This window comes from Giraffa tippelskirchi, chromosome 8 (assembly GCF_054371585.1).
Source record: "Giraffa tippelskirchi isolate mGirTip1 chromosome 8, T2T-mGirTip1v1.2.pri, whole genome shotgun sequence".
NCBI classification, from domain to species: Eukaryota; Metazoa; Chordata; class Mammalia; order Artiodactyla; family Giraffidae; genus Giraffa; species Giraffa tippelskirchi.
In genome coordinates, this window is record NC_137282.1 from 42,303,006 (window position 1) to 42,326,718 (window position 23,713).

General features: G+C 34.8%; 1 protein-coding gene and 1 long non-coding RNA gene across 2 annotated transcripts in view; both read left to right on the forward strand.

Annotated features, from left to right (window-relative positions):
• CDH10 (cadherin 10) overlaps positions 1-23,713 on the forward strand; it is a 169,029-nt gene that overhangs the window by 64,890 nt on the left and 80,426 nt on the right. Inside the window, exon 2 of the mRNA XM_081523424.1 lies at positions 4,844-5,199. Coding sequence (XP_081379550.1) covers positions 4,969-5,199 — 231 coding nt within the window. The 5' untranslated portion in view covers positions 4,844-4,968. The remainder of the gene's footprint in view (positions 1-4,843; positions 5,200-23,713) is intronic.
• Positions 15,709-22,729, forward strand: LOC145518629 (uncharacterized). Its single transcript, XR_014063048.1, has 2 exons — positions 15,709-15,790; positions 18,575-22,729. It is a non-coding gene; the product is annotated as an uncharacterized LOC145518629 (long non-coding RNA).

Sequence of the window (23,713 nt, forward strand, 5' to 3'; positions counted from 1 at the left end):
GGGCCTGGAGGGCACAGGGTCACAAAAGAGTTGGACAAAATTTAGCAGCTGCACAACAACAAGAGTCAAAAGTCTAAAATCAAGATCTCTGGCTAGGGGGAGGGGAGGGCGGTGCTCCAGGGGAGTATCCATTGTTTTTCTTCTTTAGCTTCCAGGGCTGCCTGTAATGCTTGGCTACTGCACTCTTACTTGGGACACTCTAACCTCCTGCATCTGTGATCACCTCTTTTAGTGACTGATCCTCCTGCCTCCCTGTTATGAAGGACCCTATGATTACTTTGTATGTGTGTGTTCAGTTGCTCAGTCGTGTCCACAGTCATGTCCAACTCTTCACAACTGCGTGGACTATAGCCTGTCAGGTTCCTCGGTCCATGGAATGTTTCCAGGCAAGAATACTGGAGTAGGTTGTCATTTCCTACTGCAGAGGATCTTCCTGACCTAGGGATTGAACCCCTGTCTCTTACATCTCCTGAATTGGCAGGCAGATTCTTTAGCACTGCATCACCTGGGAAACCCCTGTGATCATATGAAAGAAAATGAAAGTGCTAGTCACTCAGTCATGTCCGACTCTTTGTGACCCTGTGGAATGTAAACCACCACGAGCTCCTCTGTCCATGGGATTTCCCAGGCAAGAATACTGGTGGGGACTGCCATTCCCTTCTCCAGGGGATCTTCCCAACCCAGGGACTGAACTCAGGTCTCCTGCGCTACAGGCAGATTCTTTACTGTCTGAGCCACCATTGGTTTTGTCTAAATGATCCAGGATGATCTCCTAAATCCCCAAGATTTTCAGTGAATCATATCTCTAGTTTTCTTACCATGTAAAGTAGCATATATTTCCATATTTTAGAACTCAGCATATAAACATCTTTGAGGGGCCATTTTTCAGCTTACTACCCTGTGTTCCAAAGAGTTTATACTATTTGACAACCCCATCAAAGGTGTAAAAGAGTTCTCATTCCTCCACATCCTCACTGACGTATGCTAGTCACGAGTCATTTTAGTTTGAATTTCTCAAATGATGAATGATGTTGAATATCTTTTCACATACTTTTTGCCCTCTGTCTTCTTAAGTGAAGTGTCAATTCAAATCTTCTTTCAATTATTATTGGATTTTGTGTTTTTTGATGGTTGATTTTGAGAATTCTTTATATATCTGGATACAAGTCTATAATCAGATATGATTTTTAATCTGTTATCATATACTCATGCCAGACTAGGATGTGTCTGTGTTTCCTCTTAACAATGTCCAAACTCATCGAGTTGTATACAATGAATATTTCAGCTCCTTGTATTTCAATCTCACCTCAAAAAAGTGGTTAAAAACAAAAATATGATAAAGTGATAGCATAAAAAAAATGAAAATACTCAGGTTATATTTGACAAAAAGTGAACAAGGTTTATATATTGAAATCTACAAAACATGACTGAGAGATCCATACAGTGTTCATAACTCGGGAGAGTCAGTGTTGCTATGATGTTCATTTTTCTCAAAATTATCTAAAGATTCAATGCAATCCCCATTAAAATCCCCACAGATTTTTACATATAAAATGCAAGGTAACTATGAAATTTAGATGGAAAATGCAAGAAGTTCTGTAATAACCAAAAAAAAGAAAATTAAAAGAAGACCAAAGTTGGAGGACTAAGATTATTTGATTTGCAGACTTACAAATTATAGTGATCAAGAGAGTGTTCTATGGGTATAAAGATGGACAAACAAGCAAATATATATGAGTCCAAAAATATATAAACACATATAGATATACAAGTGATTGTTGACAAATTTACAAAGGCAATTCAGTGGAGAAAGGATGCACTTTTCAGCAAATGGTGCTAGAATAATTGGATACTCGTAAGCAAAACATCAAACTGCAATTCATATCTTGAGCTATATACAAAGCTTGATTAAAATTGGACCATACATGCTTAGAGCTTAAACTATAAAAGTTCTAAAAGAAAATACATGAGAAAAATGTTCTTGACCTTAAAGTTATGCAGAGATTTTTAGATATGAGACCAGAAGTCCAATCTGTTAATGAAAGAAATTAATATATCTAATTAGTCAAGATTAAATGTATTTTTATTTAATCTTGTCATTGCTTGAGATGGTTTTATCAAATACATTTATGGAAAATATATTTAAATATATTTTAATGATCTTAAATCAGTATTAAAATGCATTTAACTATAGATGCTTCAGAAAATATATTATGAAATAATAGAAACTAAAATAATAATGAAGATAAATGGTATATATATATATAGCTCCAATTGCTTACTAACAACTTTTACAAATGCAATGTCCTCATCCACCTTCCTAAAAATATTGATAATTAAGCTTCTAAACTTATAGGTAAAGTTACATTGTATTGAAAATAATCAATATAGCAAGTGCTAGCAAATAGTTTTAAATCAAAAAAAAAAAAGAGTTGAAATGAGAATCTTGCTTCAATAAGTTTTAAAGCTTTCATAGAAGATAAAAGAAACCCTCAATCATGCAAACTCTCCTCTAACTCTTAGGAACAGTATAAATTTCTGGAGAATACTGTCTAGAGTGTCCTGATGCATTTAAGAAGTCAAATATCATTTTGGTAAATGTTCCTATTACTTAGAATCCAATCAATCTGAGTTTCTGTAAAGTCAGTACTTTGTGATATAAAACCATTTTATGCATCAGATAATTTCTTTACTCCCAAGTATAGCATTACATGACAGATTTTAATACAGGTTATATCTGTCATGTTGAATGCTTCACGTGCTGTAGAGAGTTCCACAGTCATTTAATATACTCTGAGGAAATACTGCTTCATCATTAATCTTACTTCTGAAGCATATTTGCATTAACCTTTAAATCATCTGAATAATAAAACAAACACACAAATAAGTAAACATATTGCTTAGAAATCTTTGTGAATGAAACCATACATGTAAATGCTGGGGCACTTAAGAATACATTGTCATATTAAAGAAATCAAACTCAATCCTCTTGGTCCTCCAACCACTTTTTATAACATTTTTGATCCCCCAACCACTTTTTATTGTATTTTATCATATCCTGAAATAAAATGCATACCTAACTGAAAATGAAAATAGAAAATTTTAAATAAAAATAGCCTAAGAATAATATAAACAAAGAATAAAAGTTATTCTGATTTGAAAATATTATTTTCATATCTAAATGTTTGGGCTTAACATTATAGAGGATAATGATGCTCAGATGTTTGAATCAATTTATAATTCATGCATTCATCCAATCAGATTGTTTAATGAACATCTACCATGTGCAAGATTCTGTTCTAGGTACTGTGAAAACAATAGCAAAGAAAAGAGCAAAATTGCTTTTTCTCATGGGATGATGGCAGGCAGAATATGTGCACAGTAAATAATAAATAAAATACATGTGTATTGAAAATAGAAAATATTAGGGGAGGTTTCAAGAAAGATCCGAAGGAAGCAGGGGATCTACCTATGTGGATAACTACGTGGAAGAGCATTCCAAGTGGAGAGAAAAAGTAAAGAGGTCCTGGTTGAAGAGAGGTGTATATGAGGTGTGTTGCAGGCTGAAGCAAGAGGGACAGTTTGGCTGGAAAAGAGTCAATTTTGAGTAGTGATCTGAGGGATTGAAGTATAGCATGAGGTCAGAGAGGTGACCAGCAGTTATGAAATGGAATTCACAATTGTAGGTCTTTGTGAGATGTTGGGTTTTAATCAAAATGAGGTGCTAAGCCATCAGAGTGTTTTGTGCAGAGAAGTGACATGATCTTATTTACATTGTAGTGGGATTACGTGAAGGACTTCCTGGGTAGCTCAAATGGTAAAACAAACAGTAAAGAATCTGCCTGAAATGCAGGAGATCTGGGTTTGATCCGTGGGTCGGGAAGATCCCCTGGAGAAGGGAATGGCAGTCCACTCCAGTATTCTTGCCGGGAGAATAACATGGACAGAGGAGCCCGGCAGGCTACAGTCCATTGATTCAGAAAGAGTCAGACATGACTGATTGAATAACACACACACACACAGGATTTACTGGAGATACACTGCTGAGAAAAAATAATTGTAGGTGGAGAGCCGTGAGAAGGCTGGGGTGTCGTGGAATTCCAGATCAGCATAGGGGCAAGTCTGTGGTGATACATTGTGCAAATGTATCAAAGCTGGAATTTTCAGCATGATTAAATCCTTATACACAATAGTGTAAATTATGTCACATGTTGATTTACTGTAGTAGTGATTTTTATTTTCTGCTCTAGGAAGCTCTAGATGTTTCACAGATCTACCTAAGAGAGGAGAGAAGAAAAGTCTTCAGCTGAAGACACTCAGATTTTTTTTTTTATTTTGGCTTTACTTTTATCTTTAAGATAGATGAAATTTGAAGAAACTGTGCTGCTGTTTAAAAAAAAAATTATTTAAGTATCATTACATTGCATGATAAGTGCCTACTTCCTATGGTTGTTAAAATCACTATTTTGTTTTCAAAATTTTAATTTATGCTAAATTACTCTGGGAATGTTGACATGTAAAATTAACTACATCTCCACTCTATACAGGGGTTATAATTCCTAAAACTAGTAAAGTGCCAAAAGGAAAAAAAAAAGAAATAAGGCTTGATATGTCCTTTCTTTGGAATTTGTTTGAAATTATTTGCAATCATCTTTTCTTAAATTATAGATCTCTTACTAGACAAGTCATGTCTCCAAAACTAACAATTACTTTATGTAAGAGAAGGAAGGTAAATATTTTGGTTGCTATCATTAATTAATCTTTGTCAAAGTAAATTTAAAGTGACAGGTAGCATTCATAATATTGTCAACTGACTTTTTTTTATTTGTTTGTTTGTTTGAAGCTTTTGGAAACATGTCCAAAACATTGGTGAAATGTTGGAAACCAGTTGAAATACAGTAACATTCTACCCAATAAAATAAGACTGCTTTTTCTTCATCCACGTTGGAAATTATCAAGAAGTGAACTATGACAATATATCAATTTTTGCTACTATTTCTACTCTGGGTATGCCTGCCACATTTCTGTTCTCCAGAGATAATGTTCAGAAGGACTCCTGTGCCCCAGAAAAGAATTTTAGGTGCACGTGTTCCAAGGAGTGATGGCAAAATACTTCATCGTCAAAAGCGTGGTTGGATGTGGAATCAGTTTTTCTTACTGGAGGAATATACAGGATCTGATTATCAATACGTAGGCAAGGTAAGTCTGTATTGAGATTGCAAACATTTACATTCTTTTATAAAGAATACTTGAAGTTTATCAAAATTACCATTCTTACAAATTTTATTCTCTAAATATTCCTAAAGCAATTTTTGATTATGGAATACAAATTATAATTTAAAAAACTATGTAATGAATATGGAATGATAAATACAGGAGTTCGTTTACTAGAATTAATTCTGCCTACTACCTTGTGAATTAGAAGTAACGAAATTGCAATTTCAGGATTTGTATTTAAAAATCAATGATTGGAAGAAAACTATATGTCAATCTAGTCACTTAAATTGACAATGCATGTATTTTACACATATAATCTCATTGCTGTTGACTTTAGTGTGAAAGAAAAGATGTATTTAGAAGTTCTTTGATATTTTGCAGAATGAGAAAGCAAATGTCATTAGAAGCATGACCTAAAGCCAAAAAAATGCTTACTTACAGGAAAATGTATTCCAGATATTAATGTTACTTATTTTTCTAAAGTCCTACCATGGGTACACTTATGTAAGGGAGAAACAAATGGAAAGACAAGCAGGTAAAAGTAGTTTTCTAATCAGGATATGATCATATGAGGAGATTTCATACTGTTCAGTTATAAAAGTTTGGAAAGAAAATGAGCTGTGGTTAGAAATGGAAGGATAAATGTGACAAAAGTAACAATGAATGCTTTTATACACTGGGTTGTATTAATTTCAGTTTTCTTTCTTGGAACTATCTGAATCTAATCGAAATTAAGTAATGTCTTAAAGAAATAATTCTTTTAATGGTGTTATTGTTTTTATGGACAGTTTATGAAACTATGTTAAAGGAAAAAAAAAAGTTAAACATACTCACAAAAGGCAAACAGATATAATCACATGTTCTTATAGCTCAAGCGAAGACTATAAAATTATGATAGCTCCATGATTGTGTTAGCAGTTATTGCCTCAACCTAAACTTCAGTAGATTCATTCACATAATTAAAATCATGCTTGAAGTTTTTGTCTTCTCAGAAAAAGAATTTGAGAAAATATATGTTCATTGATTGTTAAAACACTTTGGTATGTTTTCAGTTATTTCAATCCTTTTAAAATCTTTGGCACTATAAGAATGATGACATTAAAGGTTAAATGTCATATTGACTGGAAGGAGAAAAAAAGAAATGGCAACCTAAGCAGTTTTACCAGACAGTAAGCAGTAGTGGACTTACCACAGGTATCATCTGATCAAATGCCTGAGATCAGAAGGTGAAAGCAAATTTTATGGTTGCTACAATAGGCAACTTTCAGTTTATGAAACCAACCACATGAAAATATAATAACTGAAATTTGATCCATAGAAACTATAAATGGTTTCATTTGGTTCTTCTTAGACATAGCAGTTATTTGCATAGATTTTCTTTCATCTAGTCCTTAATGAGTAATAAATGTTGCTAAATTGATTATCATTGCATTATGTGCTGTTGTGATAGTCAAGCTACTTTATGTGCTTTCATTTGGTCTCTCTCCAAAGAATATCAATAACTTGAAATCAAGAACTTCATATCTCTGTTTCTAACTCTTAAAGTAGGTTTTAATATTCAGTTGATTGGATTAACCTGAGTTGTATTGAACTGAATTTTCAGAGTGGTCTGGTACCACTTAGCTCTTTGGTGGGGAACACTAATGTAGAATTTATGTTACTGTGGGGTATTAAAGCCGGTAAATACTTAAAAGACATATGCATTTTGATAAACAACTCAAATGCTGCTCTTCCATAGTCTGCTCTATAAAAGCAAGTCAGAAAACTCTTTAATAAGTAGAGTCATAAGGAACTTAAGGAATGTGCTCACCAGTTTCTTCTATGTGTCCTGAACTATCAGATCAACAGAAATAAATATATTCGATGCTGTAACTCTGACTTTACTTCTGATAAACATAGCATCTGTTATTTAGCTTATATTTCAAGTCTATTTTGTATTTCAATCATTTATTCATGTAGTGACCTATGAGTGTGTATGCTTAGTCTCAGTCCTGGGACTCCTGCAACCTCATGGACTGTAGCCTGCCAGGCTCCTCTATCCATGGGCTTTTCCAGGCAAGAATACTGGAGTGGGTTGTCATTTCCTTCTCCAGGGGATCTTCCTGGCCCAGAAATTGAACCCAGGTCTCCTGCATTGCAGGCGAATTCTTTACCAGCTGAGTCACAAGGGGAGCCTGTAAAACAGCCAACAGATCCTGTAAAAAATGGATGGCATATAATTTCTTAGATAAAAACCCATTACTGCTTAAAGGATTAAAGCAAGGGAAAGAACCCCATAGTCCTCATTGGGTTAAAGCAGAAGAAAGCTTAGGAAAAGCATGTAACTGTCAGTCTAAACACTCATATATATCCTTGCTACTGCCACTATTTTTTTCTCTCAGTGGTAAATCAGTTAACTTCTCCTGGCCTTCATTTTCTCATCTATTGTATGATCATATCAGTGGTTTTGTATTATATATAAATATATACCTAAATTTATATATTTACCACTGAGCCACCAGGGTAGCCTATTGTACATTATAGGCTACCCTGATGGCTCAGTGATAAAGAATCTACCTGTTAATGCAGGAGATGCAGGTTCAATCCATGAGTCTGGAAGATCCCCTGGAGAAGGAAATGACAACCTACTCCAATATTCTTGTCTGGGAAATACCAGGTATAGAGGAGCCTGGTGGGCTACAGTCCATGGGATCACAAAAGAGTTGGATAGAACTTAGCAACTTAACAGCAACAAATGTACATTATATTTTTTAAAAGACCCAGCATTAGGATATTTTCCAATGAGTCAACTCTTCGCATGAGGTGGCCAAATATTGGAGTTTCAGCTTCAACATCAGTCCTTCCAATGAACACCCAGGACTGATCTCTTTTAGGATGGACTGGTTGGATCTCCTTGCAGTCCAAGGGACTCTCAAGAGTCTTCTCCAACACCACAGTTCAAAAGCATCAATTCTTTGGCGCTCAGCTTTCTTCACCATCCAATTCTCACATCCATACATGACTACTGGAAAAACCATAGCCTTGACTAGACGGACCTTTGTTGGCAAAGTAATGTCTCTGCTTTTCAATATGCTATCTAGGTTGGCCATAACCTTCCTTCCAAGGAGTAAGCGTCTTTTAATTTCATGGCTGCAATCACCATCTGCAGTGATTTTGGATACTCATATATAAAAAACAACTTCAATCATTCTTTTACCTAAAAGTTCTTACTGGTAGTAGTGACAGTATATAGTTACTATATAAGTTCTTCCATGAACTTACTTATGTAACATGCTATATCAATGTATAACCCTCACAAAACAACAGTTCATCCACACCACCTAAATAATTTACCATGCTCACTGCCCTGACTGTGCTTTAGTGATTTGTGGAAAGTCTCTCATTCCACTCATCTCTATGCCCTTGATTTAGTAACCCAGAGAAGCTGTGTTTCCGTCTTTTCTCTCCCCCCAGCCTTGTTTTTATACACCCTTCTCTTGGACTTACCAGCTTACAATCCCCTCCGCACAGAAACTCGGTTGCCTTTTTTCTGCTTCTTCGCTTTGTCACCCAGCATCTTTTAAGACCTACGTCTCTATGCTGTGTCCTCTGAATTTATTTTTATTGGATTATGTTTTACATAATAGGTAATTATGGATTTATTTTCTAAAAATATTATTTCTACGCTTTTAGACCAATGAATTCACAAAGGTTAGTAACAGTTGGAAGTAGACAGAAGTACTTTGATAATAATAATAGATGGGTAATAATTTTTTTTAAATGACGCAATTTTTCTGTGCCAAATAAACTTTTAAAAACATTACCTATTATTTTAAAATATTAAAGTTAAGAAACATTTAGATCTACAATTTAGCCCATCATTTTTCACATACAGAATTTTAAGAAATACAATAATCTTCTAATGAAGATTATGTGAAAATTGAGTCAGACTTTTGGCTAAAGTTTGACAGAAATCTCTGTAAATGAAAAATGTATTGAAATCTCACTTAAATTTGTTCTGTAGAAAGTATCTTAGTATAATTAATCAGTAAGAGGTGAGTGTATAATGGCCATGAAGCACAGGAAATTATTATTATGGCATTATGAATTTCTACCAAAGTCCTCTCATTTTCTTTCTTGGAGACAATATACAATTATATAGTCAATTAAATTTTTGTCCCCTTTGTACTAAACAATAATGTTCTTTTCAGTAAAGAAAATGAAAAAAGGGGATGCATGTTATTATGCTTACTCATCAATGTCTCATACTTGGAATATGTTCAAATATTCAAATTCTCAGTTGCTTGTTATGAAAACCTGAATAGAAAAGAACAGTACACTTCAATAAATTTTCTGAAGTGAATTCTTAAATATTTATAGAATATAGTTATGTCTGACTCTTTGCAACCCCATGGACTGTACATTCCATGGGATTCTCTAGGCCACAATACTGGAGTGGGTAGCCTTTCCCTTTTCCAGGGGTTTTTTCCCAACCCGGGGATCAGACCCAGGTCTCTCGCATTGCAGGCGGATTCTTTACCAGCTGAGCCACAAGGGAAGTCCAATATAGTTAAACTTTTACTTTCATTTTATCAAAGAATATGATTTAATCTTAATTTTATTGTCATTATTAATATTGTTGGTGGTGGTATTACTGTGTTGCTAATTGAGTAACTGCATTTCATGGGCTCCTGGTAACTTTAAATAGAAGTTAAAGAAAAGCATATTAGTTTGCAGGTAGATGAACTAAGTTGAGAAAAAGGAACAACGATTTTGCTGGGATATAATATACAAACCTTTGGTTTTCTCCCTAGAACTCTAATCCACAGAAAGCAAAAACACTTTATGCAAATTTCAGATTCTCTCTTTGGTAAAATTCTTTCACTAACCTCACTTTTAAAGCTATACTTTATACATTTATAGATTACATAAAGCTATTAAATTTGGAATTTTAAATTGTTATTAAATCTCAATCCAGGATTAAAATTGTTTTATCTAATAGGAAATTAAGCTATAAGAATGTGTACTATTATAGCATTTATCTCAAGGAACATTTCCTATTTTGACTGTTGTTTAGTTTAAATTCCCTCAGTGAACTCCTCAGTTCAGTGTTGTATCTCCCAAATACCCCAAAAAAACTCCAAGAAAATTGAATCTTTCAATTTTCCCTGATACTAGTTCTGCTGCTATGCACAAAAAAGCATCATAAGCTTAGCACCAAATCTAGTTTGTAAGTGTTGGGTTATCTTGAGATCAGAGGAGCAGAGGGATAATGTTGTGAATCATGAACTGAGTATATACATTCCTGAGAGCTGAGCTTCCAGGAGTGCAGTGATGAATAGGTTACCTGACTTTCTTTTCTGAATAATATCAGCACGAAACTAAAATTGCATTGGTAACAGGAATATTTCTACTGCTTCATAGAAAAGTCAATTTATTTTTGTAGTTGTTATATGTTTGTTATTTAATTTATATGTTGAATCGATAATGCATTCACTTTGTATAAAGTTTAAAAGGCAAAATAGAGTGTATATTATAGTTAAAACTACAACTACGACTCCCACCAGGATCCATAGTTCTCTTGCTCAGAAACTGCACTGATCAGTTCTGGGTTTGTTTTGTGTCATGTAGTCCCATGGTTCCCTGTAGGAGTGAAGCAAGAGTGTTAAAATCAAAGGAAAGAGATGTCACAGTGGAACCAGAGGTTAGAATAACAAGCTTTGAAGGTGGAAGAAAGGAACAGGGGCCAAGGAATGCATAGACCCTCCAACAGCTGGAAACAGAGTCTCATCTGGAGCCTCCAGAATGAGCAGAGCCCTGGCAACACCTTGCTTTAGACTTCTGACCTCCAGAACTGCAAGAGGATAAATGTGTGGTGGTTTAAGTAACTAAAGTTTGTGATTTTATAGCAGCTATAAGAAACTAAGACATAAGATATTGTATTTTGTCTTTGAGTTGAAATGGGATGATATTGTAGAATTTTTAGCAGAAGATTGACATTGTTTGAAATAAGTTTTAAAAATATCAGTCTGACTTCTGCCTTTAAAGTTGAAACAGTAGAAATTGGTGTAGTTTCATGCATAGATGTTAGGGAGCATTGTTACAGATGACTCAAAACATTTTGGGCTGAGCAACTGAAAGTTGACTTGCTTTTATTTGCAGTGGTAGGGCATTAGCAGTAAAGTCTTGAGTTCATCTTTGGATATGTTAAAATAAATGGAATTTTGTGATTATATGGGTTCAGGAAAGATTTATAAACTGGGCTCTTAAAAGTCATCAGCATATAGATGGGAGATGGGACTGTAAGATATCAAGAAAGTGAGTATAGTCATAAGTGGAAATAAAAGCTGCTTTCAAGAACAAACCCGCATTAAGATGTGTATGTGAGAAGGAGGAAGATGTGGGACAAAAGAACAGAAAATAACAAATACAACCAAGAAAGAGTATTCTTTGAACTGTGAGGAAAACTAAGAGCTTGGGGTGTCTTAGAAGACTGGCAAAGAAAATATTTAGAGAGGAGAATGTGTTAACTGAGTCAAAAGCTGCTAAGTCAAGTATGTGGAGAGTCCTATTGACTTTAGTTTCATGGAGATTCTAGGTGAACTTTATTTTTATGGTTCCAATGATGTGGTGGGTCAAAATTCTTACTGTAGTGGATCTCAAAGGGAATGGAGAGAGAGAAATTGGAAAAGTCACACACAGGCAACATTAGAGTCTTGCTGTGAAGCAGAGGCAATTTTTGCAGCACTATCTATCTGATTGGGAGAATGTGAGTGGGATCAAAGAAAAAAAAAGAGCAACTTTTTTTTGACTTGTATTTCTACATTGAAAAAAACTCCAATAGAATATTGAATACATGATATGAGAGGGACTATATTTTGTTCTTAATTTAAAAAGGTGCTCAACAGTTCAGTTCAGTTCAGTTCAGTCGCTCAGTCGTGTCCGACTCTTTGTGACCCCATAGACTGCGGCACACCATGCCTCCCCGTCCATCACCAACTCCTGGAGTTTACTCAACCTCATGTCCATTGAGTCAGTGATGCCATCCAACCATCTCATCCTCTGTCATCCCCTTCTCCTCTCACCTTCAATCTTTCCCAGCATCAGGGTCTTTTCAAATGAGTCAGCTCTTCACATCAGGTGGCTAAAGTATTGGAGTTTTAGCTTCAGTATCAGTCCTTCCAATAAATATCCAGGACTGATTTCGCTTAGGATGGACTGATTGGATCTCCTTGCTGCCCAAGGGACTCTCAAGAGCCTTCTCCAACACCACAGTTCAAAAGCACAGTGCTCAGCCTATTATCATTAACTGTGAAGTTTCTTAAGGTTGTTTTAAAATATATTTTTATTGGACTAAAGGATTTCCTTTTAATCCTAGTTTGCTATGCTTTTAAATCATAAATGAGTATGAAATATTGTCAGATATATGTATCCATCTGTTGAACTGTTTATTTTCCCTTCAGTATGTTACCAAGGGATTACTTTATTTTTCTCTATTTGAACTAAACTTGAAGATTTGGATATAGGCCACATTGGTAATGATATAAAGCTTTATATTGTCAAATTCCTTTTGATCTTTGTTTAAAATTTCTACTTTTATAAAATCATGCATTTTCATACAAGATACCACTCAGTAAAATTACTGTTCCTATTATATTTAGACATCAAAGTTATGACAGTCACATAAAATGAGATAGAAAGTATTACCACTTTTTCTGTTACCTTATATATTAATAATTTGTATATGCAATTGTATTAATGCTTTCATGAATGTTGTCTAGAATCATTTAGAAATTTCTTCTGATACAATTGTTTTATTATAGGGAAAAGTGGGCTATTGACTTATTTTCTTTAATAGTTATAGGACTTCTCAGGTTTTCTTTCCTTCTTGACTTAGTTTTTTCTAAATTTCATTTTTGGCATCTGTTAAATATTTTGACATATAGGCTGATGGGCTAAATCTAAAAGGCTTTTTAGCTCATAGTCTAAAATGAATTTATATGTTTTTAAGGCTAGATATTTTTTAGGAGGAAAAAGAGGAAGTATATGGTGCAGAGATTGTGTGTAGCCCTGAAAGTTAAAATATTTATTTTCTGCTTCTTTACACAAACACAAAAGTATGTGCAGCCTGGTAAAGAGGCTTTTTTGGAGTAACAGCACAGAAAATCCTCTTTTTCTGTGGTCATATGGAACTATAAAAAGGTTTGTGCAAGCTGAAACCATGTAAAATCATTTTAATAATCAATGAGGAAAATTAAAACCTGTTGCCTTAGATCTTTCTTCAAATCTTCAATATTTCCATCTAATATTTGTTATTAATTTACAGGAAATAAAAATATATAAAACTCATATTTAGTATGCTATAATTTAAGTGATTAGAAACATTGATAATTAAATAGTTTTATTTTATAAAGAAAGAGTAGCTTGAATAGTGCTTACATTCTTTTCCTCATATACATGAACTTTTTTTTTTTATGCCTTGGCCAGATTCTCATATTCCTTTCTAAGGGTTTTTCTTGTGAAATATCTTTACGAGTTCCTTTAATATATAATGTTGCCTGGAGGTTGAATTGTAAAAGTACCACAGAATATTTTATCACTGTTCACTTCCAGCACGACTTATACTGTCATTGACTTTAATGTTACTTATTTGTTTGGATTTATTCACACATTTTACATTTTCTTCACTATTTCCCCTTACATATTAGACTTGCAGTGAGAGATCATTTGCCTTTGCTATGAAATAAGTATATTCATTAGTGTATGTGCTAGTTATGGTATCTTCAACTTTATTTTATCTGAGGGTATTTTTGGCTTTGTGTTAAAAAGTTAATTTTTGTGGCTACAGAATTTGAAAGTGATAGTCATGTCAAGTAACATTTCTCTGCTCCTTGGATTATGAATGGATTGTTTCTGAGAAATCAGCTGACCCTCTGCTTCTTCTTTGCAGATAATTCGCGTGTTTCTATCTGACTTCTTTCAAGTTTTATCTTTAGGGTTCTCTGGTTTACTTAAAAATTTTTTGATCTGGCTCAAAATATTGTTGAGGGTCATCTTGTCGTGGTCAGGTTTTTTTTTTTTTTCTTTACCTTTAATTACTTATGCCTTTTCCCCTCCATTCTTCCAGCTTTGCTTACAGTAAGGTAATTTTCTTTCTAATTTCATAGCATGAGCAACTGGTTTTAACTGTTAAGTGTTTGAATGTTGAGTCTACATCTTTGGCCTTGAATTGTGTACCTGTTAGGCAAGAAGTGCAACAAACCTGAAAAACAAGTTTTCTCTTATAAACATATTCACACAGTAAAAGCAGCTTTATGATCTGCTTTTCTACTTACAGACCTAGGTGACCTAGGTGTTTATTTCCCATTATACATGGTTCTGTCATCTCACCTTGTCTTTATTACTCAAAAAAAAACTGTTGTTTATATTCTCTCCAGCATTTCAAATTGTTTTTAATATAGTTTTTCCAAATAACTTCTCTACCATTTCTGAAATATATATTGCAAATATATATTCCCTAGTGAAAACTGAGTCTTATCATTTGAGTGTGTATCTGTAAATAAATTATTCAGTTACATTTATGGAGTTAAATTATTTATTTCTTTTGTTTTCTAAGTTGTTTCCCTCGTTGTTCTGATCTCTTCTTGGGAGCAACTCTTTTCATTCTTTTAATTTCTAAGTCATGTTATTCCAAACTCAAGTAATTTAGTGTTTATTTCCTATATAACCACAACATACCATCAAAATCAGGAAATTAACACTGGTGCATTATAGACATTACCTCAGACCCCATTCAAATTTTGCCACTTTTTCCAGTATCATTCTTTATAGAAAATCGAGGTGGTTCACAATCATACATGGTGTTTAGTTGTCATGCCTCTTTAGTCTATTTCTTTCTTCTGACATAGTTCTCAATGATTGCACTTTTGAAGATTACAAGCCACTTATCTTCTGAAATGTTCTTCAATTTGCGTGTGTCTGATGGTTTCTCATGATTAGATTTGGGTTGTGCATCTTTAGCAGGAAATCATGCAAGTGATTCTGTTCTTCTTATTGCCTCCTATCAGGGAGTGCAAGGTTTCAATTTGTGTCATTCATGGTGATCACTATGATTATTGAGTTAAAATGGCATCTTCACTATAAAATTATTCTCATAAATTATTTCCTTTTTATCTAAATTTGCTTTTTTAAGCCTTTCTAACAGCAGTTTTAGGTTCACAAAAAGATGGAGAGGAAGGTGCAGATATTTTACATATATCCCTTGCCTTGACATGTGCATACCCTCCCAGTTATCAAGATCCCCCACCAGAGTGGTGCATTTGTTATGACTGATGAACTTACAGTGACACATCATAATCACTCCAAGCCCATAGATTACTTTGTAGTTGATTTCCATGCTGTACATTCTATGAGTTTGGGCAACATATGATGACACATATCATTGTGATGAAATAATAGGGACTATTTCACTGACATAAACATCCTCTCTACTCTCCCTATTCATCCCTCCCCGTCCCCTAAATATTACAACCAGTAACCTTTTACTCTCTCCAGTTTTGTCTTTTCCAGAATGTTATATAGTTGGAATCACACAGTATGTAACCTTTTCAAATTAGCTTTCTTCATTTAGTAATATGAGTTTAAGGGTCTTCCTTGTGTTTTCATGGTTTCATAGCTCTTTTTTTTGTTTGTGCTGAATGCTATTTCTTTGTCTGGATGTGTCATAGTTTTATCCATTCACCTACTGGAGGGGAATCTTGGTTGCTTCTGAGTTTTGACATTTATAGAGAGAACTGCCTCTAGGTGTTTTGTGAACATCCATGTCTGCATGTTTTGTGAACATAAGTTTTCAACTCCTTTCTTGAAATACTGAGTTGGATCAACATGGTGAAATCATTTTGTAGGAAATCAACAAAGTATCTTCCAAACTGGCTGTACTATTTTGCTTTCCCACTAGCAAAATATGAGGCTTCCTGTGCTCCACATCCTCACCAAAATTGGGTATTGTCAGCGTTCTAGATCTTGGCCAGTCTAATAGATAGTGGTATCTCATTGTCATTTAGATTTGCATTTTCCAGGTAACATATGATATGGGGAATTGTTTCATATATTTATTTCCTATCCGTGTATCTTCTTCACTGAGGTGCCTCTTAAGATTTTTGACCTATTTTATGCTTGAGTTCTTTATTTTTACTGTTGGTGTTTAAGTGTTCTTCATGTGTTCTGGTCCTTTATCAAAAACATCATTTTCTCAAATATTTCCTTCTGGTCTGTGGCCTGGCTTCTCATTCAATTGCCATTCTCTTTCACAGAACAGACATTTTTAATTTTGATGGAGTCTAGCTTGTTATTTATTTATTTCATGGATGTGCCTTTGGTATTATATCCAAAATGTATCACCATATCCAAGGTCATTGAAATTTTCTTGCATGTTATTTTCTAGGAGATTAATGGTTTTGCAATTAGGTCTGTGGTCCATTTTGAGTTTGGTTTTGTGTTGGATATATGTCTGTGTCCAGATTAATTTTTGCAAGTGGATGTCCAGTTATTCTAGCACCAATTTGTTGTAAAGACTATCTTTATTGTATTGCCTTTGCTCCATATCACTGACCAGTTAAACATATACATAAGTCTGTTTGTGGGCTCTTTATTCTGCTCCACTGATCTATTTGTCTCTTCTTTCACAAATACTTCCCTATTTTGATTACTATAGTTTTATAATAAGTCTCAAAGTTGGATAGTGTCTATCCTTCAATCTCATTCTTTCCCTTAAGTTGTGTTTTGGCCCCGAGTCTTTTGCCCCTCTGTATAAACATTGGAATCAATTTGTCATTATCCACAAAATAACTTGGTGAGATCTTAATTGAGATTGCACTGAATCTCTAGATCAAGTTGGGAAGAACCAATATCTTGGTGATATTGACTTTACCCATAAACATACAATTTCTCTTCATTTATTTAGCTCTTATTTGATTTCAGTCTTCAGAATGTTTTTAGTTTTTATTCTGTGGATTTTGTACATCCTTTTGAGATTTATAAATAGGTTTTTTTTTTTTATTTTGGGAGGTCCTATGTAATGGTATTGGGGCTTCCCTGGGGTCTCAGTCAGAGGTAAAGAATCTGCCTGCCAATGCAGGAGATGTGAGCTTGATGCCTGCGTCAAGAAGATCCCCTGAAGAAGGAAATGGCCATCCACTCAAGTATTTTTGCCTGGGAAATCTCTGGGACAGAGGAACCTAGCAGGCTACAGTCCCTGGAGATGCAAAGGGTCGGATGTGACTTAACAACTTAACAACAACAACAGATGTAATGGTATCTGTCCTTACTTTCAGATTTTACTTACGCATTGCTGATGTATAGGAAAATGATTGACTTTTGTATATTAACCTCATATCCTACAACCTTGCTATAATCACTTATAAGTTTCAACAACATTTTGTTAATTCTTTCAGACTTTCTACATAGTTGGTTTTGTCATCTATGAATAACACTATCTTTTTTTTCTCAGTATGAACACCTTTTATTGCTTCCTCTTGTCTTATTGCACTAGCTAAAACTTCTAGTATCATGTCAAAAGTTGTGGTGAGAGGGGTCATCGTCTCACTGTACCTGCTCCTAGTAGGAAAGCTTGAAGTTTTCCACCTTTAAGTATGATGTAAACTCTAGGTTTTTGTAAATATTCTTTATGAGGTTGAAGTTCCCCTCTACCTTTGTGTACTTAAAGTTTCTAACATGAATGAGTGTTGTATTTTGTCAAAAGATTCTGTGCATATATTGATACGATCATATTATTTTTATTTTTCAGCTTATTCTTGCTAAATCTTTTTTACTTGGTCTAACTCAGTTTGCTTCCTTTCCTGGATATAGTCTTCTCTTTTATCTACTATATTTATAGCAAGTTCTACTGCTTATTTTATTGTTTCCTTTATTTTTGTTCCATTTTGCTCTCTTCATTCTTTTTGCATGAATTCTGTTTATATTTTAATCCCTTTCTCTGTTAGACTATCTAATCTCAACTTTTATGTCAATATTTGGACTCTTGTTTCATGAAGCTCATTTTCTGTTACTTTTTAAAAAATAATTCATTCCTGCTATCCTAAGTGTTGTGTTTATCATTCTTACGTGGTTTAAAACAATTCATTATGTAAATAATTATCTGTATGGTATTTTGGAATTTCACATAAATTCCTTTATAGTTTGAATTGTTTTCATAAAACAAAACAAAATGCATGCTTGTTTCATCATAATATCCTGATAACCACTTTTTGTATTTATCTATTGATCCTATTTTTTGCTCTTTTTTTCTTATTCTAGTACAATTATTCAGGTTTAAAGCTGGTCTATTTCTACTAATCAATGATAATAATGTTTGTCCTAGTCCAGTTATTTACAGGCAATATTTGAAGCAGAGACAAGAGTGCAACTCAGGAATTCTGTGTACATGTGAGTATGATGTGAACAAAATGTGAGTGTGGTGTGAATAAGAGACAATGCTTTCATTGGTTTGATTTTACTTCATTGCAGCCAGCTCAAATTAGTGGTTCTCAGACTTTTCAAAATACAATTTCTTTTCCTCTGTCAGTCTCATGCTAGCATAGTTTCCTACAAATTATGACTTTCTTGTTTGATTCATTTTACCTGCCATTTGTGTGTAAAACTGATCCTCTTTACTCCTGTCATCAGTCCATATAGCCATTCCCTTTTTGCTAAATAACAGGGCATTGATTTTTTTTTGTCATGTAATATCAAATATTTTGTCAACTTGAATTCTGCCAAAATTTTCTTAGATCCTCAGCTCCAAGTATTCTTTCCTAGTGTCTTTTCTTCTTGTCAGTTAAAAATTCACCACATATGGGTAACTTTAGGGCATTCTTTGGTTTCTTTAAATGTGAGGCTGGCATTTTTCCTTCTTGATCTCCTAAATTTCTCTATGTGTTTTAAAGAAGAGGAAGAGGGAAATCCTCTCTACATATTTTTCTTTTTAAATTAGAAGTTGTAAGGCAAGTTTCAAAAGCTTCATTCTGGATGTCGAGAGGATGGTAGACTTTATTCTTCTATCTCCATTTCTTGGGTTTCTCAGGTGCTTTTAAGCCTTTAATTAATTTCAGCTTCCAGCCCAGCCAGAGTACTAGGATAATATGCTTTCTCTGCACTATTCTAGACAATTTTTTGTTTTTTATTTTGTTTTTCCTGAAAACTGGTTTAGTAAAAATATCATGGAGTTTTGAATCAGAAAAGCTTTACATAAAGTTTACCCTTGTCTGCCTGGATTTATAATTTGTATTTATGTTTTTCATTTTTTAAACTAGACATAGAAGTAGTAGTATGCTGGAGCTAATTCATGCCTACTAGATCCCATGACTGTTAATGTCTTGGTGGTAGTTTTAAACTGAGCAGGGTGTGGTATTTACAGCATGGAAATTGGCAGACTCTAACAATCAGGCCTCCTTCCTCCAGAGAGTTAGTTGCTAAAGATTACCACTCAGCAGCAACATTCTTTTCATGAACATATTGCTAGTATTGAATATATTAATTTATGGAATATATTAAGTATGTTTTCTGGCATGCTGTAAATACTCAATAAACATTAGTCATTTCTTGCTTGCTTGCTTTCCTATTTCTGTACTCTAACCAGTGTCTTAACTTCAGTTCTTATGGATCTCATGTTTCCTCTCAAGTTTTTCATTGTTCTTATACTGACTTTGACTCAAAGCTGAATAATAATGCTTGCCTGGCCTCTGACTTAATTTATTCTCCTTTCATATCATTCTTTACTCATTCCGTTCTCTGAAGCATCTTCTTAATGCTGACCCCTGTGGCTTTTAGCATGAATCAATCTTTTTTTTTTTTAGTTTAATTAAAGTTGTTTCTGTTATTTCCACAACTTTTTGTCCAACTTCTTAAAATCTTTCCCTTCATCTCTACAACATCAAGGTTCATCATGAATCTCACTGTAAAATGTGCTGAAGTATCAGTTCAGTTCAGTTGCTCAGTGTCCGACTCTGCGGCCCCATGAACCGCAGCACGCCAGCCCAACTCTCAGAGTCCAACCAAACCCATGTCCATTGAGTCAGTGATGCCATCCAACCATCTCATCCTCTGTCATCCCCTTCTGCTCCTGCCCTCAATCTTTCCCAGCATCAGGGTCTTTTCTAATGAGTCAGCTCTTCACATCAGGTGGCCAAAATATTGGAGTTTCAGCTTCAACATCAGTCCTTCCAATGTACCCCCAGGACAGATCTCCCTTAGGCTAGACTGGTTGGATCTCCTTGCAGTCCAAGGGACTCTCAAGAGTCTTCTCCAACACCACAGTTTAGAAGCATCAATTTTTTGGCACTCAGCTTTCTTTATAGTCCAACTCTCACATCCATACATGTGAGACGACTGGAAAAACCATAGTCTTGACTAGACGGACCTTTGTTGTCAAAGTAATGTCTCTGCTTTTTAATATGCTGTCTAGGTTGGTCATAACTTTCCTTCCAAGGAGTAAGCATCTTTTCATTTCATGGCTGCAATCACTATCTGCAGTGAGTTTGGAGCCCCCAAAAAATAAAGTCAGCCACTGTTTCTCCTATTTCCCCATCTATTTGCCATGAAGTGATGGGACCAGATGCCAGGATGTTTGTTTTCTGAATGTTGAGCTTTAAGCCAACTTTTTCACTCTCCTCTTTCACTTTCATCAAGAGACTCTTTAGTTCATCTTCACTTTCTGCCATAAGGGTGGTGCCATCTGCATATCTGAGGTTATTGATATTTCTACCGGCAATCTTGATTCCAGCTTGTGCTTCCTACAGCCCAGCATTTCTCATGATGTACTCTGCATATAAGTTAAATAAGCAGGGTGACAATATACAGCCTTGGTGTACTCCCTTTCCTATTTGGAACCAGTCTGTTGTTCCATGTCCAGTTCTAACTGTTGCTTCCTGACCTGCATACAGATTTCTCAAGAGGCAGGTCAGGTGGTCTGGTATTCCCATCTCTTTCAGAATTTTCCACAGTTTATTGTGATCCACACAGTCAAAGGCTTTGGCATAGTCAATAAAGCAGAAATAGATGTTTTTCTGGAACTCGCTTGCTTTTTCGATGATCCAGCGGATGCTGGCAATTTGATTTCTGGTTCCTCTGCCTTTTCTAAAATCAGCTCGAACATCTGGAATTTCACAGTTCACATATTGCTGAAGCCTGGCTTGGAGAATTTTGAGCATTACTTTACTAGAACTTTACTGCAAGAAGAGTGCAGTTGTGCAGTAGTTTGAGCATTCTTTGGCATTCCCTTTCTTTGGGATTGGGATGAAAAGTGACCTTTTCCATTCCTGTGGCCACTGCTGAGTTTTCCAAATTTGCTGGCATGTTGAGTGCAGCTCTTCACAGCATCATCTATCAGGATTTGAAATAGCTCAACTGGAACTCCATCACCTCCACTAGCTTTGTTCATAGTGATGCTTCCTAAGGCCCACTTGACTTTGCATTCCAGGATGTCTGGCTCTAGGGGAATGGTCACACCATAGTGATTATCTGGGTCATGAAGATCTTTTTTGTACAGTTCTTCTGTGTATTCTTGCCACCTCTTCTTAATATATTCTGCTTTGTTAGGCCCCTACCATTTATGTCCTTTATTGAGCCCATCTTTTCATAAAATGTTCCCTTGGTATCTCTAATTTTCTTGAAGAGATCTCTAGTCTTTCCCATTCTATTGTTTTCCTCTATTTCTTTGCATTTATCGCTGAGGAAGGCTTTCTTATCTCTTCTTGCTATTCTTTGGAACTCCACATTCAGATGGGTATATCTTTCCTTTTCTCCTTTGCTTTTCACTTCCCTTCTTTTCACAGCTATTTGTAAGTCCTTCCTCAGGCATCCATTTTGCTTTTTTGCATTTCTTTTTTTGGGGGATGGTCTTGATTCCTGTCTCCTGTAATGTCACAAACCTCGTCCATAGTTCATCAGGCACTCTGTCTATCATATCTAGTCCCTTAAATCTATTTCTCACTTCCGCTGTATAGTCATAAGGGACTTGATTTCGGTCATGCCTAAATGGTCTAGTGGTTTTCTCCACTTTCTTCAATTTCAGTCTGAATTTGGCAATAAGGAGGTCATGATCTGAGCCACAGTCAGCTCCCGGTCTTGTTTTTGCTGACTGTATAGAGATTCTCCACCTTTGGCTGCAAAGAATATAATCAATCTTCGTTCAGTGCTGAAACATATAAATTATTAATATATTTCCCCTATATATGCAACCCACAACTGACCACTGAAATGCTAATTATGATGAATGCCACAATAAAGTGAAAAAAGATTGAAGATTGATTCTCCCTTCAGACTCTTAAACTGGATCTTTTCTGGTGCATAATTCCTTTTCCAGTAATTTGCACCCTCTAAGAGATGGAATGAGCTAATGGACACTGCTTCTTTTCTTTTTTTCAGAACACATTTTGAAAAAAGCTAGATCAGGAACAGATCTTTATCAAAATAGGTAATAAGCTAGAAGGACTTCAAAATCAGCAGCTATGAATAAATTCTTCATGTCACACTACCATGAGTCTGGCCAGATCATAACTTCCTTTGGCAAAATCAATATTATTTCAAACCTTTCCAAAGAGTAGTATTTTTCCTTATTGGCAAAACTTTAATGGTTCCAAAGCAAATTAGATTAAAAGCGTATCACAAGCAGACTTTTTCTAGATATTCTCTAGAGATAGTCTTTAAATTTTGGATATGATTAGATAAAAATGCAGAGAACATTTTACTCTATCAATTTTAGCAGTAATCAGATAACAGTCAAATAGTATATATTTTACATGTTGCATGAGATAACCTTTCAAAACACGTGTAAGGAGTTTCTTAGGCATAAACACTTGTGGAAGACAGATGTAAGAATGAGGAGAATGAAGAGAATTAGTAAGTGATGCAGGCCCTATCAACACACCTCCTGGGATTTCTGGAGTTTAAATATCCTATCAGCTATTGGACTGAAATGGCTCAGCCCTTACACCTCTATCTCCATCAGATTAGGGATGTGAGCTTCCCTCACAAATGTGACTTTGGGTGAGATAACTCTCTGAAGTTGAGACAATTCTTGAAGGTGATTTCATACAGCTGGAGCAACATTCCTTTCTTCCAGGCAGAACTGGGGCTGCCACATAAATATTTTTAGCCTTATTGTTTTCAGTGAAAACAAAATTGAATACAAAGATTTCTATCACTGTTAAAAACATAGGCAAAAGTTTCTGCAAATTAATAGCTCTAAGAAAATAATGGATTCACGGTACAACAGAAATTTGGATCTTTTTCAGGCAAAAATATATTTCAAAGAAAGCAGACATCTGCCCACATAAACACACACAGATGACAATATCCCCACAATAAAGAATAACAATTTGGAAAAAAAAAAGGTAGGCATTTGAAATATATTTAGTAAGTCTACTAAAATTTTGTAACAAAGTAATTGAAATTAGGAAAAGGATGGAATCATTTGAAATAATATAAATGTGCACAAATTATTTTAGAAATTAATGGTTCT